The following is a 17,491-nucleotide window of genomic DNA, read 5'->3' as shown; positions in this document are numbered from 1 at the left end:
CTGACTTATCTAGGATCCTCAGCGCTGCAAGCACCAGGGGAAGAGACAGGAGGGGGGGGGGGATCATTAAAGGTGTGCCCCAATGTACCTTAGGTATGAATTCCATATATTCTTAAAAATACATCATACCTATTTCTGAGGTTATAGGTGATCTTCTCCAGAGGAACACAATTATGCATTTCTATCTTTCAGTGGGCTAAACTTAGTTGGGAATCAGATTTCCAAGTCACTGCTATGCATTTCCTGGTCACTGCTAAAGTGAGCTTAATGAATTTTAATTAATATTTCAACAGCCTCATTTTAGGTCTTAGGTCTTCTAAATTCCCCAATAAAAATAATTCAGGTACCTGAGGGTATTGAATTCCAGTAATCATTTCCAGGAGATTACCCAAATCTTCCCAGAAAGGCCTCACTTTACGGTATGACCAGGTTGAATGCAAGAAGCTACCTATTTCTTTACCACATCGAGATCATTGGTCTGATATTTCTGATTTGAATTTATGTTACTTTTGTGGAGTAAGGTAGAGCTGATGCAAAAAGTTATATCGCACCAGCTGTTACCTTACATTAATCATGTTAGTCATGCTGTCCCAACGTAAGTTTCTATATCCAAATCTGATTCCCACCTTTGTCTTGATTTATCAAGCCCTTGTTTACAGGTTCCAACCTGAAGTAAGGAATACATTTTTCAAATAAATTTTTTGTGTGCTCACCTTTTGAACCAGACTCTCTATTTTGCTAGACTACGGTAAGGTTAGTGTTGGATCTAATTTGTCCCTTAAATAAGATGTTAACTGAAGATAACAGAAAAAAGATTAATTTAAAACTCCAAATTTATTCCTAATTTGCTCAAACATCATAAATTGTCCCTGCTCATAACAATCTTCAATGTACTTGACCCCTCTCTGGGACTAAGTGTCCAGGATTTTATTATCAAACGTTAATGAATAAACACATTTTGAGCCAGGGATGTTTTAGGTGAAAAATTTGCACCCTCCCCCCCCCCCCCCGTCCTCAATTTTACCATTAATTTTATTCCATATTGTAATTCTATGCTTTAATAGAGGGGCTTCTTTAGAATTCCATTTATATATTCAAGGTTTTCTGCTATATTCTCACCAACTTATGCAACTCCAATTTTACCCATGAAGACTTGTCTCTTCTGTCAAAGAGGGAAGTGACAAACTTCAACTGGGTTGCCCAAAAACATATTTTTGAAATCTGGGAGTGTTAATCCTCCCAATTCATAATTCCAAGATAATTTATCAATAGAGACTTTGGAAGGCTTGTTTTGAAGGAATCTCTGGGGCACAGGAATAGGCAAACTTTGAAAAAAAGATTATACTCCAGGCAGCATTGCTCACAGATTCTTGAATCTGTCTTGATGCTGGATCTTGCAAAGATTCCTCTGTCCCTACATTGGAAATCTGTCCCTGTTCTTGCGCATTTCAATGGTCGTTTTACAACTGCAAGGAAGAAAGGTAAGAATAAACTAAATCACATTGTCTTAAACTATTTACATCTGCAAATAGAAGTGTTAATTATCTTTAAATTAATTATTTTTTAAAAAATTTTTAATAAATTATTTGGAAAGTCAGAGCTGGTTGTCGTCCGTCAAAGATTTTCTCGGCAGTTTCACTGAAGAGTGTGGGGTACTTTGTCCAGATTATCCATTGGACATGTACTCACTAATCTTTGCTCTCTCCCACCCGAAAACTCATTGAGAAGTCTGCACCCTTTTTAATCCTCTCACCTGATCACCCCTGAATATTATGGAACACAGTACAGTACAACATAGATACAGGCCCTATTATCCATGATGCCTGCATCAAGCATAATGCCCAAATTAATAATAATTGGTGCAGGAATATAATGTCAATGAAGTAAAGGATTGACACATGATTAGAATATCATTGGGTGAACTTTTGCTGAGAGCCAAAAAATTGAGGGTTTAAGTTACATTCCAGAGATATGAATTGATATTGCCCAGAATAATGGTCCAGCCTTTTCCCAATGACCCTCTTGATATGTAAATAAAATTCCTAGGGAATCTTCTGCACCATCATCCAAATTGCAAGTGAAGTAGCTTCTCTTCCTTTCCCCAAGTAGTTTTAGTGCCGTCGAACCATAGAACACTACAGCATAGAAACAGACCTTAGAAGTCTGACTATTTTTCTGCCTAGTCCCATTGACCTGCAACTGAACCATATCCCTCCATAATCCTCCCATCCAAACATTTTTTAAATGTCAAAATTGAGCCTGTATTACCAATTCAGCTGGCAGCTTGTTCCACACCCCCACCACTCTCTGCGCAGAGCTTCCCCCTAATATCCACTTTAAACTTTTTCCCTTTCACCCTGAACCTATATCTTCTAGTTTTTATCTCACCTTATCTCAGTGGAAAAAGTCTACTTGCATTTACTCTATACCATCATAATTTTGAATACCTCTATCAAATCTCACCTCAATCTTCAGTACTCCAAGTTCTATCCTATTTAACCTTTCCCTGTTATTCCATTCTTCAAGTCCTCACAACATCCTTGTAAATCTCCTTTGCACTCTTCCAATCTTATTGATACCAATCCTGCAGTTAGATGACCAAAACTGCACACGATACTCCAAATTTAGCTTTACCAAAGTCTTATGCAACTTCACCTTAACATCTCAACTCTTCTATTCAAACCTTTGATTCGGTAACTTCCTCGAAAAACTGTAAGATTGGTTAAGCATGGCCTACCACACAAAGCCATGTTGACTATCCCTTATCAATCCCTGTCTATCCAAATACTTGTATATCCTTCCAATAATTTACCTATTACTGATGTCAGGCTCAACAAATTATTCTTGGAGCTTTTCTTAAAAAAGGACTAACATAAGCTCTCCTTCAATCCTCCAGCACCTTACCTGTGGCTAAGGATATGTTAAATGTATCTGCCAGGTCTCCTGCAATTTCTACTCTCGCCTCCCTCAAAGTCCAACAGAATACTTCGTCAAGCCCTGGAAGACTGATCCACCTTTATTTGCTTTAAGATATCAAGCACCTCCGCCTCTTTAATATGTAAAGGTTTCATGACCTCTGCTTATTTGCTCCACTTCCATAGAATCTGTGCCAGTTTCCTGTGTAAATACGGATGCAAAAAACCCATCTCTATACATAGCTAACTACACTGATTTTCAAGGGTTCCAATTTTGGCCGTTACTATCCTTTTGTTCTTCATATACATGTAGAAGCCCTTAGGATTTTCCCTCACCTTGTCTGACAGAGCACCTCATGTCTTCTTTTAGCCCTCCTGATTTCTTAAACTTTTTCTTGTATTTTTTTATACCCCTCGAGCACCTCATTTGATCCGTTTCCCATATATGCTATGCAACTCACTCTTCTTCTTAATTGAATCCCCAATATCCCTTAAAAACCAAGGTTCCCTATGCCTGTTAACTTTGGCTTTAATCCTGACAGGAACATACAAACTATGGACTCTCAAAATTTCACCTTTGAAGTCCTCCCACTTACCAGGCACATCCTTGACAGAAAACAACCTGCCTCGTTCCACGCTTTCTAGATCCTTTCTCATTTCCTCAATCAGAATTATTTTAATTCAATAACTTATGATTGCTCATTCGCTTTCCAGAGGAAACATGTTCCTTGTTCTTAATCCATCAAAATCCCTCATTACCTCTATTAGATCCCCACGTACTTGCCAACATTTCAACAGCGAATCATCCAAATCATCTGCTCCAATGATCTGAGATTCTACAGTCTCTCCACAAAACTGAATTCTCTGATGCCTAGTATCATCCTGGTAGTTCCTTTCCATTCCCCTTCCAAAATCTTTCTAAACTGTGCTGCCTAGAATTGTACTCAGTACTCAATAAATGAGATTCAGCCAACTTGTAAACTTTAGAATGACTGTTGTTTTTGTATTATTTACCTTATGTACAAAGCCAAATATCCCATAAATGTTCTTAATCATCTGCCTGTCTGGCGACTTGCAAACATTTGTGATTCTGGACCCACAGATCCCTCTCTTCATGTCCCTCCCTACACGCCATTTCACAATGACCTTCTCTAAATTACATTTGTGGTGTGTAGTGTTTCCTTTGTCTTTAGTGGTGTAGAATTTGAGCCAAGCAGCTTTCTATATAGTGGCAGAGACCTAGGGTTTCAAGGAGCCATCAAGATCCATAGCAAAGAGATGAGCCTGTGGCCCAACCTGTCCATGCCGACCAAGTTGTCAACCTGAGTTAATCTTCTTGGTCCACATTGGGTCTGTGTTCCTCTGAACTTTTCTTGTGCATAAGGTGTGCACCAGATGAGAGCTCACCTTATTGTAGTAGCCAGGAAGCACATCAGCTTTAGACCTCAGATGGTAGGCAGCTGGGACAGAATTCTCATCCCGATAATACCATTTCTCCAGTACCATGGTGTTAAGGCCTTCATTTTGCGATCGGCAGAGAATCATCTCAAACTCGTCGGCTTTAATTTCATCCGGTATGCCGGTATTTCCATATTGTTCTCCTATTAATGCCTAATATAGAGTTACAACACATAAAATTATGAGGAGCTGCAAGACTTCACACTGCAAAATATCAATCAGGAACACTGGTGTATGCATTGCCTACAGAAAGTGAGGAATACTCCCCAGTTTGGAAGAATACTCGAGCAGGTGCTCTGTAGGTTTACCATAGCAGCAATTAGACAAGCAAGTAAGTACCAAAATCACTTTTAATTATATGCAGACACAGGCACTTAAGTCAATTTTATCAGGATTCATATACAGGTAATCTATTCTAGATGTTAATCTGATGCTGTGAATATTTGTTTGGATGGTTAAAGTATCTATATAAAATCAAGGCCGATCATTGGAGTGATGCAGCTGGTAGGGACACTGCCTCACGGCTCCAAAATTCAATCTTTACCTTGGGTGCTGTCTGTGTGGAGTTTGCACGCTATCTCTATGCTCATGGGTTTCCTTCGATCTACTAAAGTGATTAATAGATTAATTGGCAAATGTAGGGAGAGTTAAAAGATGCAGTTACCATATATGTTGGCGTTTAAGATGGAATTTGAACCTTAAAAATGTAACCCCAAAACCTGGGGCCATCATATATGCCCAGTATAAAATCTGAAGCTAATATCCTGTTGTTTAGAGTGTTCACCTATGGTGATAGAGAACAGCATAAAACACTTGCACAAGTCGTATGGTCCTATCACTAAATATTTTTCTACTGAAACTTACATTTGGGGAGCTGGAGTAATAGTAAAGATATTAAAACAATAAAAATGTATTATAAACCTGTCTAACATACCTTTGTAGTGAACTGGGATTCACGAGAAGTGTACTGTACTGACGACTGGCCCCGCCTTCTGACTCTTCCCCCTGGGCCCGTACATAACCTGGTTTCCTGCCTTAACCCAGAACCCCTCTGAAGCCTGTTCGTGAACCCTACCTGTGTTGTAAGCTAATAAAAGTGTTTGTCCTCCCTCCAGTTGATGTGAGCTTTTATCGACGTTACCTTAAAATAACAGCACAGCAAATTAATCTAACTGTCACCACTGCACACTGGCCGATTCTAGAAAAGCATGTAAAAAAAAAAGAACTGATGGCTATGTAAAGTCTCTAGTGTTTATGTTACAACAGTTGGGAACATGTGATGTATATTATGTTAGGTAATTGATAGTATTTGCCATTACTTGAAATGAATTGGCTAAATTTTAAATAACCAAGACTGTGTTGCATAGTAGTGTGCTTAACAGCATCACTCCACTGGTCAGTGGGATGGTTGGTAAAGGACTATTGGGGCAGTAAGCTCTCAGCAGTAAGTCCCTGGCTTGAGGTAGTCTGAGAGTTAATATAGCTCAAAACCTACATTTCAAATGGAAATTCTGGGCTATCCTTATACACCTAATCACCTTATAAGGCAACATATATGGTAATATAGGATGAGTGTAAATGGCTGGTTAATAGTCAGTATGGACTTGATTGGCCGAAGGGCCTGTTTCCATGTTGTTTCTCTCTACAACTCTGATTGTGGTCTGCAAAAAGGTGCAACAATTTTCTGGTTCCTTTCAGTCCAAATTTTCACATTATAAGGAATTGTGCAAAAGTTTTTTTAAAATAATGAGAACGTTCAAATGGAATTTTTGTTAAAAAATAAGATATGTGTATTTGAAAGAAAAGATTAGCCTCAGGTTAATGAAAAACAAATAAAAGCATGAATCTAGTTGAACAGCCTCACAACACATTCTGATCTTGCTGAAGTGAAGCTGTTTGATTTTGGTCAACAAGTTGGGGTAAAGAAACCTGATTGAACACTATATGACTCTCTATGTCTCACATTTGTGTGAACCACCAAACTTCCAGCAGTGCATCGAAGGTCACCATTATTTCATCTGATATTAGGCATTGTGGAATTACAGCCAAAGGCCATGTGGGTGCTTATGGTGCTCCCACCAATCTCTGCACAGTTATCTTGCAGTTAGCCAGTATGTTTATGCAGCGGTCTGCATGAGGTGAAACCGGCCCACCCATTTCCATTGCCTGGCTGCAGAGTTACTCAGGAGTTCACCAGTGTCACTCACCACAAAACACGGCCCAGCTGAAAACTTTAAACATTCATCCAACACCTTCATCCGAAGTTTCCGGACCTCAAAATCGTGGATGTCATCAGGATCCACACCCATATAAGCATCAATTACCTGTAAATGGAACAGTTTATGTAATGCAGACAGCGTCTTGTTGCAGATCTGTTCTTGAAAAGAATTGCTGTCAGCCCTACTCAATAAAATCCATGAACTGCTCAAGAGAAGTAGGCACATCTCAACCACGTGGCACAGACATTTCTGGTGTTTGTGAAAAATCAGTATTTCCATTTTGGCTCCAACCCAGCTAAGGCATCACTCTAACCTAGTGGCTCGTCTCCAAGTGTGATCCTGGACCAAAATGCCTACCTGTTAATACAATGGACAGTGGCCTTGATATTCCAGATGGTTTCCACCAAAGTCAGTGGAGTTTCATTTCAACCGTACACACCTTGCACCACTGGCACGTTTCCCTCATGAGTCGTTTGCAGTTCAGAATGGGGTGGTCCAGTCCACGAGCCCGGGAGAGGGGAGAGCCGAGGATCTGAGTGCTTGAAGAAGAAAGGAAGTACCCCCGTCTCAGAGAAGCCTTCTCTGTTACTAAAAACGAACTTAATTTCTCTCTTTCCCAGTTTTGTTGAAGAGTGTCGGACATTAGCGTTAATTGTTTTTCTTACTACAGATACTGCATGACCTGTTGAGTGTCACCGACAATTTCTGTTCTTATTTCAGATTTCCAACATCTGCAGTTTTTTTTTAAATTTTACTTCTGGGGGTTAACGTTCACCCTGAACTGTTGATAGGATGATCCTATTGGAGCTATACCATTGTCATTGCTGAAGATGTACTGATGTACTGGGCGACCAATCAGGTGGGATGACAGAAAGATGGAGAAACAGGTGGACAGAGCGACAGTTGTACCATTAACATTGAGATCCTGCCTCATAGTAGAGTCAGAGCAAGATCAGTTGCAGCAAAAGTGAGAAATACCATCTAGAGTAGAAGTGAATTTAAAAAGGGATTAGATCAGTGGTTTTCAAACTCACATTCTACCTTAAGCAATCCCTATGCCATAAGTGCTCTGTGATTAGTAAGGGATTACTTAAGGTGATATGTGAGTGGAAAGAAAAGGTTGAAAACCACTGTTTAAATTGTACCTCATTGACTCATTATGTGCACAGTTTCATAACTCCAAAGGAAATGGGTCAATGACAATTTTTCTCAAGCAAAACATTTCAGTAACAATTGGGTCTAGAGCAGTGATTCTCAACCTTCCTTTCCCACTCACATTCAACCTTAAGCAATCCCTTACCCAATGAGAGAGCACTTATGCATAGAGATTGCTTAAGGTGGTATGTGAATTTAGGGGGGCAATTTGAAAACCACTGGATTAGACACAATCTGATGGTGATTTAAAAATGGGCCATGGGAGCATGCCATTTAAAATCTTTCAAATGAGAGGCCAAGGTGTATTCTTCCCACAAAATTCCTTCTTTCTGGAAGAAGTTTCTGAAAAATCCCATAAAGATGTTTGCTAATTCATTGGATTTAACCCCGTTTAAAGAAGGCCTACCTTAAAAGACCAAAAGGAATGGGGATTTATTTCTCCCAAATTTTAGATTTTATTATTGGGCAGTTCATATATTAAATGTATTATTGTTATTACATTTTGATATTTCAGATTCTTATGTAAAAATGGAACTGAGTTTTTCAAAACAATTACTGATGTTGGCAGGTTTAGACTTTTCCTCACCCTTTTTCTTTTTGAAATTTACAGACAATCTGATAATGAGAAGTAGACTGAGAATATGGGCACCATTTAGGACATTTTTTGACCATCTTAATGTTTCTCTTGCTATCCCTATTGTGAAGAATCATTTTTTCAACCTTCTATCTTGGTTGCAGGTTTTAGGGAATGGGTTGGATTGGAAATAAAATGTTTAAAGGATCTATATATTCAAGGCAATTTCACTTCATTTGAACAATTCAAATTAACAGTTAAATTCAACCTTCTTAATGGGCATTTTTTACATATCTACAAATTAGGCATTTTGTTCAGACTAAATTCTCTAATTTTCCTCGAATTCCCGATACCAGTGTTCTTGATTTATTTTTTGATTTAAAGTTTTCCCATGGTGGATTGACAGCAATTAATTATAGTAATTTGATGGACCTAAGAATATGTTCAGGGACAGGAATCAAGAATGAATGGGGACAAGATATAAATACATCAATTTCAGTTGAAAATCAAAAATGGGAACAAGATTTAAATATAAAGATAAAAAAGGAAACATGGGAGAAGTTATGCTCCGGAACGATGAGAAATACAATAAATACAAGGTTACGTATGATACAATATAATTGGATACACAGGCTATACATTACACCTCAAAAGTTAAATAAATGGGACCCAACAGTATCTGATAGATGTTTTCGATGTAAAAAAGAAATGGGAACAACAATTCATGCAATCTGGACATGTGAGAAAGTAAAAAAATTTTGGGAAGATCTAAATCAGATATTAAATAAAATAACAGAAAACAATATACCAAAGAATCCAGAGATCTTCCTCCTAAGTAACATAAAAAACAAAGAATTTGGAATTGATTTGGAGGATGCACAAAAAAGATTTGTTAAGATAGCTCTAGCCGTAGCAAAAAAATGTATTATGTCAACCTGGAAATTGGAAGATAATTTGAAAATACAACAATGGTATATAGAAATGAATAAATGTATTCCATTAGAAAAAATAATATATAGTTTAAGAAATAATATTAAAATATTTGAACAAATATGGGACCCTTACATTAAATACAATAGCGAAAACCTACCGGGGACAATCATTACCTAAGTTAACGGAAGGAAAAGGAAATGAAAAGAATGGACTCAGTAGAATTTCTGGTGTATTTTTATTGAATGACAACATTGTCTGACTGGTTTAATGTATCCTAGATTGTATACCTTAAATGGACGGGAGGGGGGAGGTAGGGAGGGTGGGATGGGAGGAGGGAGGGGGGGGAGAAAATGGCACTGTATATGTGTGAAAAGGAAAAAGTGTGTACCATGGTTAATGTGATTTATGGTGTGAAAAATAAAAAATTTAAAAAAAAAAAAAATTTTCAGTTGAAAATTTGGATTCCATGCTTGATCTGATTAACAATACTTCATTCTGTGAATGACATTGTTTAAAACAATTTAAAGTTGTACATAAAATCCATATGTCCAAAGTTAATTATCTGTTTTTATCCTGATGTTGATCCACTATGTGATAAATGTAAAATTTTTGAGGTCTCTCAGATTCATACATTCTTGGAGTGTCCAGAACTTCAAGAATATTGGAAACAATTCTTTAAAACTCTATCGTAGAGTCTTAGGATCAAATTGGAACCATTGTAGCGTGCAAGCTACGCTAAATGTGGAGTAAGAACGACACACACACAGTTGAGTTGAGGTGGAAGACTGATTTATTCCTCTGCCAGCTCTGTATATATTCAATCCCTGCTCCCTGTCCCTGCATGACAGGAGTGACATCATCACAGCACCAGCCTCCGAGTGGTCGGCATTCCCGCTGTTGTCTGCTGTTTCCCGTCACACAGGACGACAGTCGTTGTTCCTTGAGGAGCCCTCGTGATTGCTCTGTTCGCCAGCCATTTTGTGAGCCAAGTCAGGACTCGATTTGCGGACTGTTACACGAATCACCTCCACCCCCGGACCAGCAATTGAGTGTCCATTGCTGCTTTGGGCGACCTACCTCTGTGTCACGGTGGCTGAGTCTTGACTGGCTGGTTAATGCTTACATGGGCAAGTTTCAGGTGGTCAGGGCTGAATATTTCCTCTTTGCTAGCAATGTCCAATACACATGTTGACCCATTATGCCTGTTAACTCTGTACGTCTCCTCGTATAGCCACTGGAAGGGTGCCCGGTGCACTCCCCTTTGCACAAAAACATATTCGCAGGCATTAACTCTTTGGGGATGAATGATTTGGGCTGGCCATGTGGTGAGGGCAGTGGAGGGGCTAGGGGCTAGGGATTACTGAGGGTGTGCCCTGGCGTGGAGCAGGGGAGCCCTCGGTGAGGATGTGGTGCCTTGGTTTGGTTCTACAGAGGAGAATTGTGGCACCATGATTGCAGGGAACTTTGCCAGGATGCGTGTGAAGGCTTCATTGGACAGCATGACAGAGTTGAGGTGGGGGGGGCTGGTAGTTTGACTTATCGTTTGAAAAGTTCTGACGTGCACCAAATACTGCCCTTTCAAGTCTACCAGCAGGTAGTGGGCACACAGGAAATTGGCTCCCAGGAGCGGTTGCGCCACTCCCACGATGGTAAAAGTCCACTTAAACTAGTGGGCAGCAAAACGAAGGGGGATGGTGCAAATGCCATAAGTTCATATAGAGGTGTTGTTCGCTGCCTTCAGTTCCAGGCCCAGCTTGGTGTTCCAGGTGTCATAGGCCATGTCGGGGAGGGGGGGTGGGTGGGTGGTGGAGGACACTTATTTTGGCACTAGTGTCCACAAGAAACTGTCTTCCCGACAGAGAATCCTACACATTGGCCAACCACCATAGCCATCAATGGCAGCTGGCCATGGCATTTCCCAGAAATGCGCAGGGTGGGCAGCTTTGACGGTCCCCGCACCCCATCATTGATGGTAATAACAATATGGCAGGGTAGGGGGTCCACTTGCCTCTCTGTCTACTGTGGCCTTGTTGCCAGCTGGGGTTGGGGCTTGGAAATCTGTTCCACTGGGGTGCCATTTTCTTTCTTCGCTCTCCAGAGCACGTCTGCCCATGCTGCGACTTTCCTTGGGTCACTGAAGTCCTCATCGGCTAGCAAGAATCACATATTCTCAGGCAGCTGTTCCAGAAAAATCTGCTCAAAGAGCAGATAAGGCTTGTGCCCCTCAGTGAGTGCATGCATCTCGCTCATGAGGGCGGATGGGACCCTTTTCCCTATAGCATCCGAGTGCAGCAGATGGGCGGTGCACTCGTGCCATGATAGCCCGAAAGGGCGGGTTAGTAGCTCTTTGAGAGCACCATATTTGCCTTGCTCCTGAGGCTGCCACTTGAAATTTATGACCCTCACTGCCGTGTCCTGGTCAAGTGAGCTCACTATGTAGTAGTAGCAGCTGTTAGCGGCGGCGATCTGTCAAAAGTGGACCCGGGCCTTTGCCTGTTCGAACCACGTGTGGCTGCAATGCCCAGAATGTTGGCAGCTTGAGCGCGACCGCATGGAAAGCTGCTTGATCTGTCATTTTCGGGTCCAACTGCCGGATGGACCTGTCGGGGTAACCAATACACCATGCACACGACACGAAATGTGGAGTAAGAATCACACACCCACATACACACAGTCTAGTCGAGGTCGAAGGCTGATTTAGTCCTCTGCCAGCTCTGTTTATATTCACTTCCTTCCTCTGACAACAGGAGTGATGTCATCACAGTGCTGGCCACTGACTGGCCGGCGTTCCCGCCGTTGTCTGCTGTTTCCTGCCATGCAGGATTTCGTGCAGGACAACGGCCATCGGTCCCTGCAAGGCCATCGCGATCACCGGCCATTTTATGAGCTGGGTCACGACTCAGTTCACGGGCCACTACACCCAGTCCTTTTATTACTTTGCTTGGTTATTCTTTAGAAGAGAGGATTTCCTTCAATTCAACTCAAAAAAGAATAGTAGCTTTATTTCATGGATGGCCAGATGAGCAAGTTTGATCAGATGGAAAGACAACAGAGCACCAACTCATATGCAAAGGTTACAGGATATTATATCTTGCTTGAGTTTGGAAAAAAATTAGATCTAATTTTAAAGAGAACAAGGTTGAATTTGACAAGATATGGGGTCCATTCATGAACCTTTTTCCATAACTTGATGACTTAGGCAGGGGTGCTCTGGGAGTTTTCTATCCAAGGTCCAAGAGCCTATACTCGATTATTTACAATTTATTTGCTGGTGACCGTGTTTAGTGGGAGGTGTTAGGTTAGTATCGGGATTTTTCTTTTTTTTCCTTTTGTTCTTATTTTTGTTTTGTTTTATAACTAGAAGAGATGGTCTATTTAGAGAATCACATCTCAATATTCGAATATGAGGTGAAATTCTCATAAGGATATTTCACTTTTTTTGAGAATTATATAAGACAATGTATAATTTATATATTCTGTATTGCATTATATAAAAGCTATATAATGAATTAATATCTTGTGGTGGGCCGCCATTGCAGAGATCGAGCAGTCACATCACACGATAGTGAACAGCAGCATATCGCACTGTAACATGTCCTTTAACACAGCGAACCGGCGCAGTCGAAACCTGGAGGAGTACAAGACCAGCAGCCCCAAAGAGCGCTGGCCAAGCCGTCCAGTTAACAGATCAGTAACAGGCTGGGGAAGAAGGGTATTCACATAGAAGAATGTTCTCACCCGCTATTGTTATTCATGCAGCTGATGTCGGCCAATCAAAGAAATGACAGGAACTCCAACTGTATAAAAGGAACCTTTCCAGCCTCAATAAATCTCAGAGCTTAACCTCCCACACTGCGAGTGAGTGTGTTTCTTTGTAGCAGTCGGCTACAATCTAAACAATATATACATGTAATATTTCTCTCTATCAAATTAATAAAAATGTTTTACAAAGGAAGGAGGATGTTTTCAGATGTAAGGTAGCTACAATTATGGGGAGTTATGTTGGGGAAGGAGCAGGCCATGGCCTCCTGCACGCTGCCTGATCCTCTCTTCAAAGGATGCATGGTTTGGAGCCAGTCCGCACATAATGAGGTAAACTGGAAGAGCTGGAGGATTTTTCTCATCCTCTTGTGAATATTGTTAGCTGTCCACAACACCTCCAACCTTGCTGTCATCTGCAAACTCGCTAATCTAAATGACCACATTATCATATAGACCATTGATATAGATGACAAACAACAACGGTCCCAGCCCCAATCCCTGAGGCACAACTCTAGTCACAGGCCTCCAGTCTGAGAAGCAATCATCCACCACTACTCTCTGGTTTCTCCCGTCCAGCCATTGTCAAATCCAGTTCACTATTTCACCATAAATACCTCGCATACGAATCTTCCTGACTAACCTCCCATGTGGGACCCTGTCAAAGGCCTTACTAAGGCCCACAACGTTCACAGCATTTCCTTCGTCAACTTTCCTGGTAACCTCCTTGAAAAACCAATAAGATTGGTTAAATACGACCTACCATGCACAAGGTTGACTATCCCCAATCATTTTCTGATCACTTGGAACTCCTTTCAATAATTTATCTACTACTGACAACAAGGGTTACTATTGGAGCCTTTTTTTCAACAACATGAGCCACTTTCCAATCCTCCAGCACCTCACCCAGAGCCTCTGCAATTTCTACACTAGTCTTCCTCAAGGTCTGAGGAGATATCTTGTCAAGCCCTGGTGGATTTATCCACCTTTATTTGCTTTAAGACAGCAAGCACGTCCTCTTCTTTAATCTGTATGGGTTCCATGACCTCACTGCTTATTTTCCTTACTTTCCTTGACCCTGTGCCTGTTTCCTAGGTGAATATCGATGAAAAAAAAAATTAAGATGTTCCCCCATCTCTTTTGGCTCCATACAAAGCTGACCACTGATCTTCAGGTGGACCAATTTTGTCCCTTACTATCCTTTTGCTCTTAATATACGTGTAGAAACCCTAAGGATTTTCCTTCACATTGTCTGCCAAAGCAACCTCATGTTTTATTTTACCTTCCTGATTTATTTCTTGAAGTTTTTATTTTCATTTTTGTACTCCTCGTGTACCTCATTTGCTCCATGTTGCTTGTACCTGCTAAACACCTCTCTCTTCTTCTGAACCAGATCTTCAATATCCCTCGAAAACCAAAGCCCCCTATGCCTGATATCCTTGCCTTTGATCCTGACAGGAACATACAAATTCCGTACTTTCAAAATATCACTTTTGAAGGTCCTCCACTTACTTTGTGCATCCTTGCCTGAAAACAACCTATCCCAATCCATGTGTTCTAGATCCTTCCTCATTTCCTCAAAATGAGCTTTTCTCCAATTTAGAATCTCAACCCGAGGCCTATCCTTCTCCATAATTAACTTGAAACTAATGGCATAATCCCCAATTTTTTTTTCAAGAAGTAAACCTTTTAAAAATAATTGTTGACCAGTGCATCTCACAAGGAATCTCTTACTGTCCTGAGCAATTTCCATCCCTCACACAAAGCCTGTAAAATAATTATCTGGCCATTTAGTTCACTGCTTTCAGCAAACTGCACTGCCCTGCATTGAATCCAGTCACTACATTTCAAAAATAATTCATAGCTGGGCCGAAGTCCTGGAATCCCACAAGGTTGCAGAAAAACCTTCAACCTAAGGACTAATGTAGTTCTAGAAGGCAGATCCACACCACCTTCTCAAGGGGAGTTATGGATGGGAAATACATTCAGGCCTTTCCAGCGATATCCAGATAAGTCTTGGCACCTCTCTGCACAGCATACGATAGTTACCTGGAATTCCAGACCATGCTTGTGACGGCAGTATTCTCGCAGCTTTGGATACACTTTTTCCCTCAGTGCCTTCCTCTCCATTTTAGTTTCTGGAATATGACGGATTAATTTAAAGATCAACACAAATGAGGAATTCCATGTGGTTGGCAGTAAATCAATCATCTGTACAGTAACATGATCTGAAATGCAATAACAACAGAATAATAAACCAAGTAACTTCCAATGACCAGTAGCTTTTCATCTGGACTAGGAAAGAAAGAGAACCACAGGGGATGAAACTACTGGGGTTTTGAGCAAAGAATTGCTGGAAGAACTCACCAGGCCAGACAGTGGCCACGGGTCAAGGTTTGTCAAGACACTTAAACAGGAGACTTTATGAAACAGGACAAAAATGGTTGAGTTTACTACGTGAGTTCCTTGGTGTTCACTTCACTGGTGATTTATCGTGGACACTCAACATCTCCTCACTTGTCAGGAAGGCGCAACTGCACTTCCTGAGAAGACTGAAGTGGGCAAGGTTACCAGCCAACATTATATCAGTCTTCTACAGGAGCTCTATCGAGAGCATCCTGACCGGCTGCATCACTGTGTGATATGGTTGCTGCAGAGAAATGGATTGGAGATCAATCCACAGGACTATAGAGAGGCAGAGAGGGTCACTGGAGTCTCCCACCCCCAATCGACGAGATCTACCAGGATCATTGCTTGAAGAGGGCGGGGAAAATCATTGAGGACCCCTTCTTCCCTGCACACAGCATCTTTCAGCTGCTCCCGAGGGAAAGAGATACAGGAGGATCGGAGCCAGCACCACCAGGCTGAGGAACAGCTTCTTCCCATGGGCAGAGAGAATGCAGAACGACCAAAGGACCTGCTCACACAAACCATGCAAGGCTCTCCTATTCGTGAAACTGGAGCGGCCTGCAGCCGTCGCTGCAGGCCAACACAGAAGACGCCGTTCAAACATGGCAATCGAGTGGGCGACATGAGGCGTCAGCGGCCCGTTCCCACTGGCTGCTGCAAAACGGGCTCTGCCAGCCAATGGGCAGTGATGGATAGCAAAAGGGCAGCACAAACCACATCTGTCCACGATGCTGCAGCAAAATGGGCTGAACCCACCAATCAGAGCCTGAAGGGGCACAGGTTACACCCATCATTCACATGGCAGCCAGGGTCTGCTTGACCATATAAAATAAGTGTTAAATGCCCTCCTTGAGTGTGCGTGTGTCTTATTTCCAAGCTAGAACCCCAAGACCTGCCACAAAACAATATTTATTGCACAGATGAAATATTTGTCCTGCATTTACATTGTTTGTCGGTGTGTGTGCAAGGTCTGGTTTGATGACTGTGTGATTTTGCACCAAGGACCAGAGAAGGCTGGGTGACAATGGACCAACAGGTTGGCACAACGTTACAAAAGTGGCGGAACTTCAACACCTCCAATACCTTGAGGCGGGGCTCGGGCCCGAAGGACACGGTGGGACCTGCTGAGTTTCTCCACCAATTCTGTGCAACTTGCACAGCTCCAAAGGGATTGGGGAAATTGGGAAAAGGAACTTCAACGGGGGGGGGGGGAAAGAACCCGAATGAAATGGAAGGAAACTTGGCGCAAATCGATACATAAAAGCAATGCCCGGCACTATTACAGGTTTAAATAACGAGCCGGGAGATTATTCTGCAGGTCCCTTCCCCGTTCAGTCTGGTTGTTACCTTCCGGGTTGCAACAGAGAAATATCTGCACGCATCTGGAAGCCGCAGCGGCCGCGTCTCCGATGTGATCCATCTGCCTCCGAAATCAGAGCAGCGCCGGCTCCTCCCAGTGCACGGATGGGCGGTCCGTCCCGGAGTGAGTGTGAGAACGGATGGGGGGTCCGTCCCGGAGCGAGTGTGGGGACGGATGGGGGGTCCGTCCCGGAGCGAGTGTGGGGACGGATGGGGGGGGGGTCCGTCCCGGAGCGAGTGTGGGGACGGATGGGGGGGTCCGTCCCGGAGCGAGTGTGGGGACGGATGGGGGGGTCCGTCCCGGAGCGAGTGTGGGGACGGATGGGGGGGTCCGTGCCGGAGTGAGTGTGGGGACGGATGGGGGGGTCCGTCCCGGAGCGAGTGTGGGGACGGATGGGGGGGTGGGGGTCCGTCCCGGAGCGAGTGTGGGGACGGATGGGGGGGGGGGGTCCGTCCCGGAGTGAGTGTGGGGACGGATGGGGGGTCCGTCCCGGAGCGAATGTGGGGACGGATGGGCGGTCCGTCCCGGAGCGAGTGTGGGGACGGATGGGGGGGTGGGGGTCCGTCCCGGAGCGAGTGTGGGGACGGATGGGGGGTCCGTCCCGGAGCGAGTGTGGGGACGGATGGGGGGGTCCGTCCCGGAGCGAGTGTGGGGACGGATGGGGGGTCCGTCCCGGAGCGAGTGTGGGGACGGATGGGGGGTCCGTCCC

At 42.8% G+C, this 17,491-nt stretch overlaps 1 protein-coding gene across 1 annotated transcript in view; it reads right to left on the bottom strand.

The window, feature by feature from the left end:
- The window catches only part of LOC138739526 (NACHT and WD repeat domain-containing protein 2-like), a 43,235-nt gene extending 26,345 nt beyond the window's left edge, over positions 1 to 16,890 (bottom strand). The window contains exons 1-4 of the mRNA XM_069891788.1: positions 16,770 to 16,890; positions 15,063 to 15,151; positions 6,581 to 6,697; positions 4,323 to 4,526 (exon numbers count right to left, since the gene is read on the bottom strand). Coding sequence (XP_069747889.1) covers positions 4,323 to 4,526; positions 6,581 to 6,697; positions 15,063 to 15,151; positions 16,770 to 16,842 — 483 coding nt within the window. The 5' untranslated portion in view covers positions 16,843 to 16,890. The remainder of the gene's footprint in view (positions 1 to 4,322; positions 4,527 to 6,580; positions 6,698 to 15,062; positions 15,152 to 16,769) is intronic.
- Between the last annotated feature and the right edge of the window lie 601 nt (positions 16,891 to 17,491).

Source organism: Narcine bancroftii, chromosome 7 (assembly GCF_036971445.1).
Source record: "Narcine bancroftii isolate sNarBan1 chromosome 7, sNarBan1.hap1, whole genome shotgun sequence".
In the NCBI taxonomy this organism is placed as follows: Eukaryota; Metazoa; Chordata; class Chondrichthyes; order Torpediniformes; family Narcinidae; genus Narcine; species Narcine bancroftii.
The sequence above is the reverse complement of the archived record's forward strand: the minus strand, read 5'-3'. Positions and strand labels throughout refer to the sequence as shown.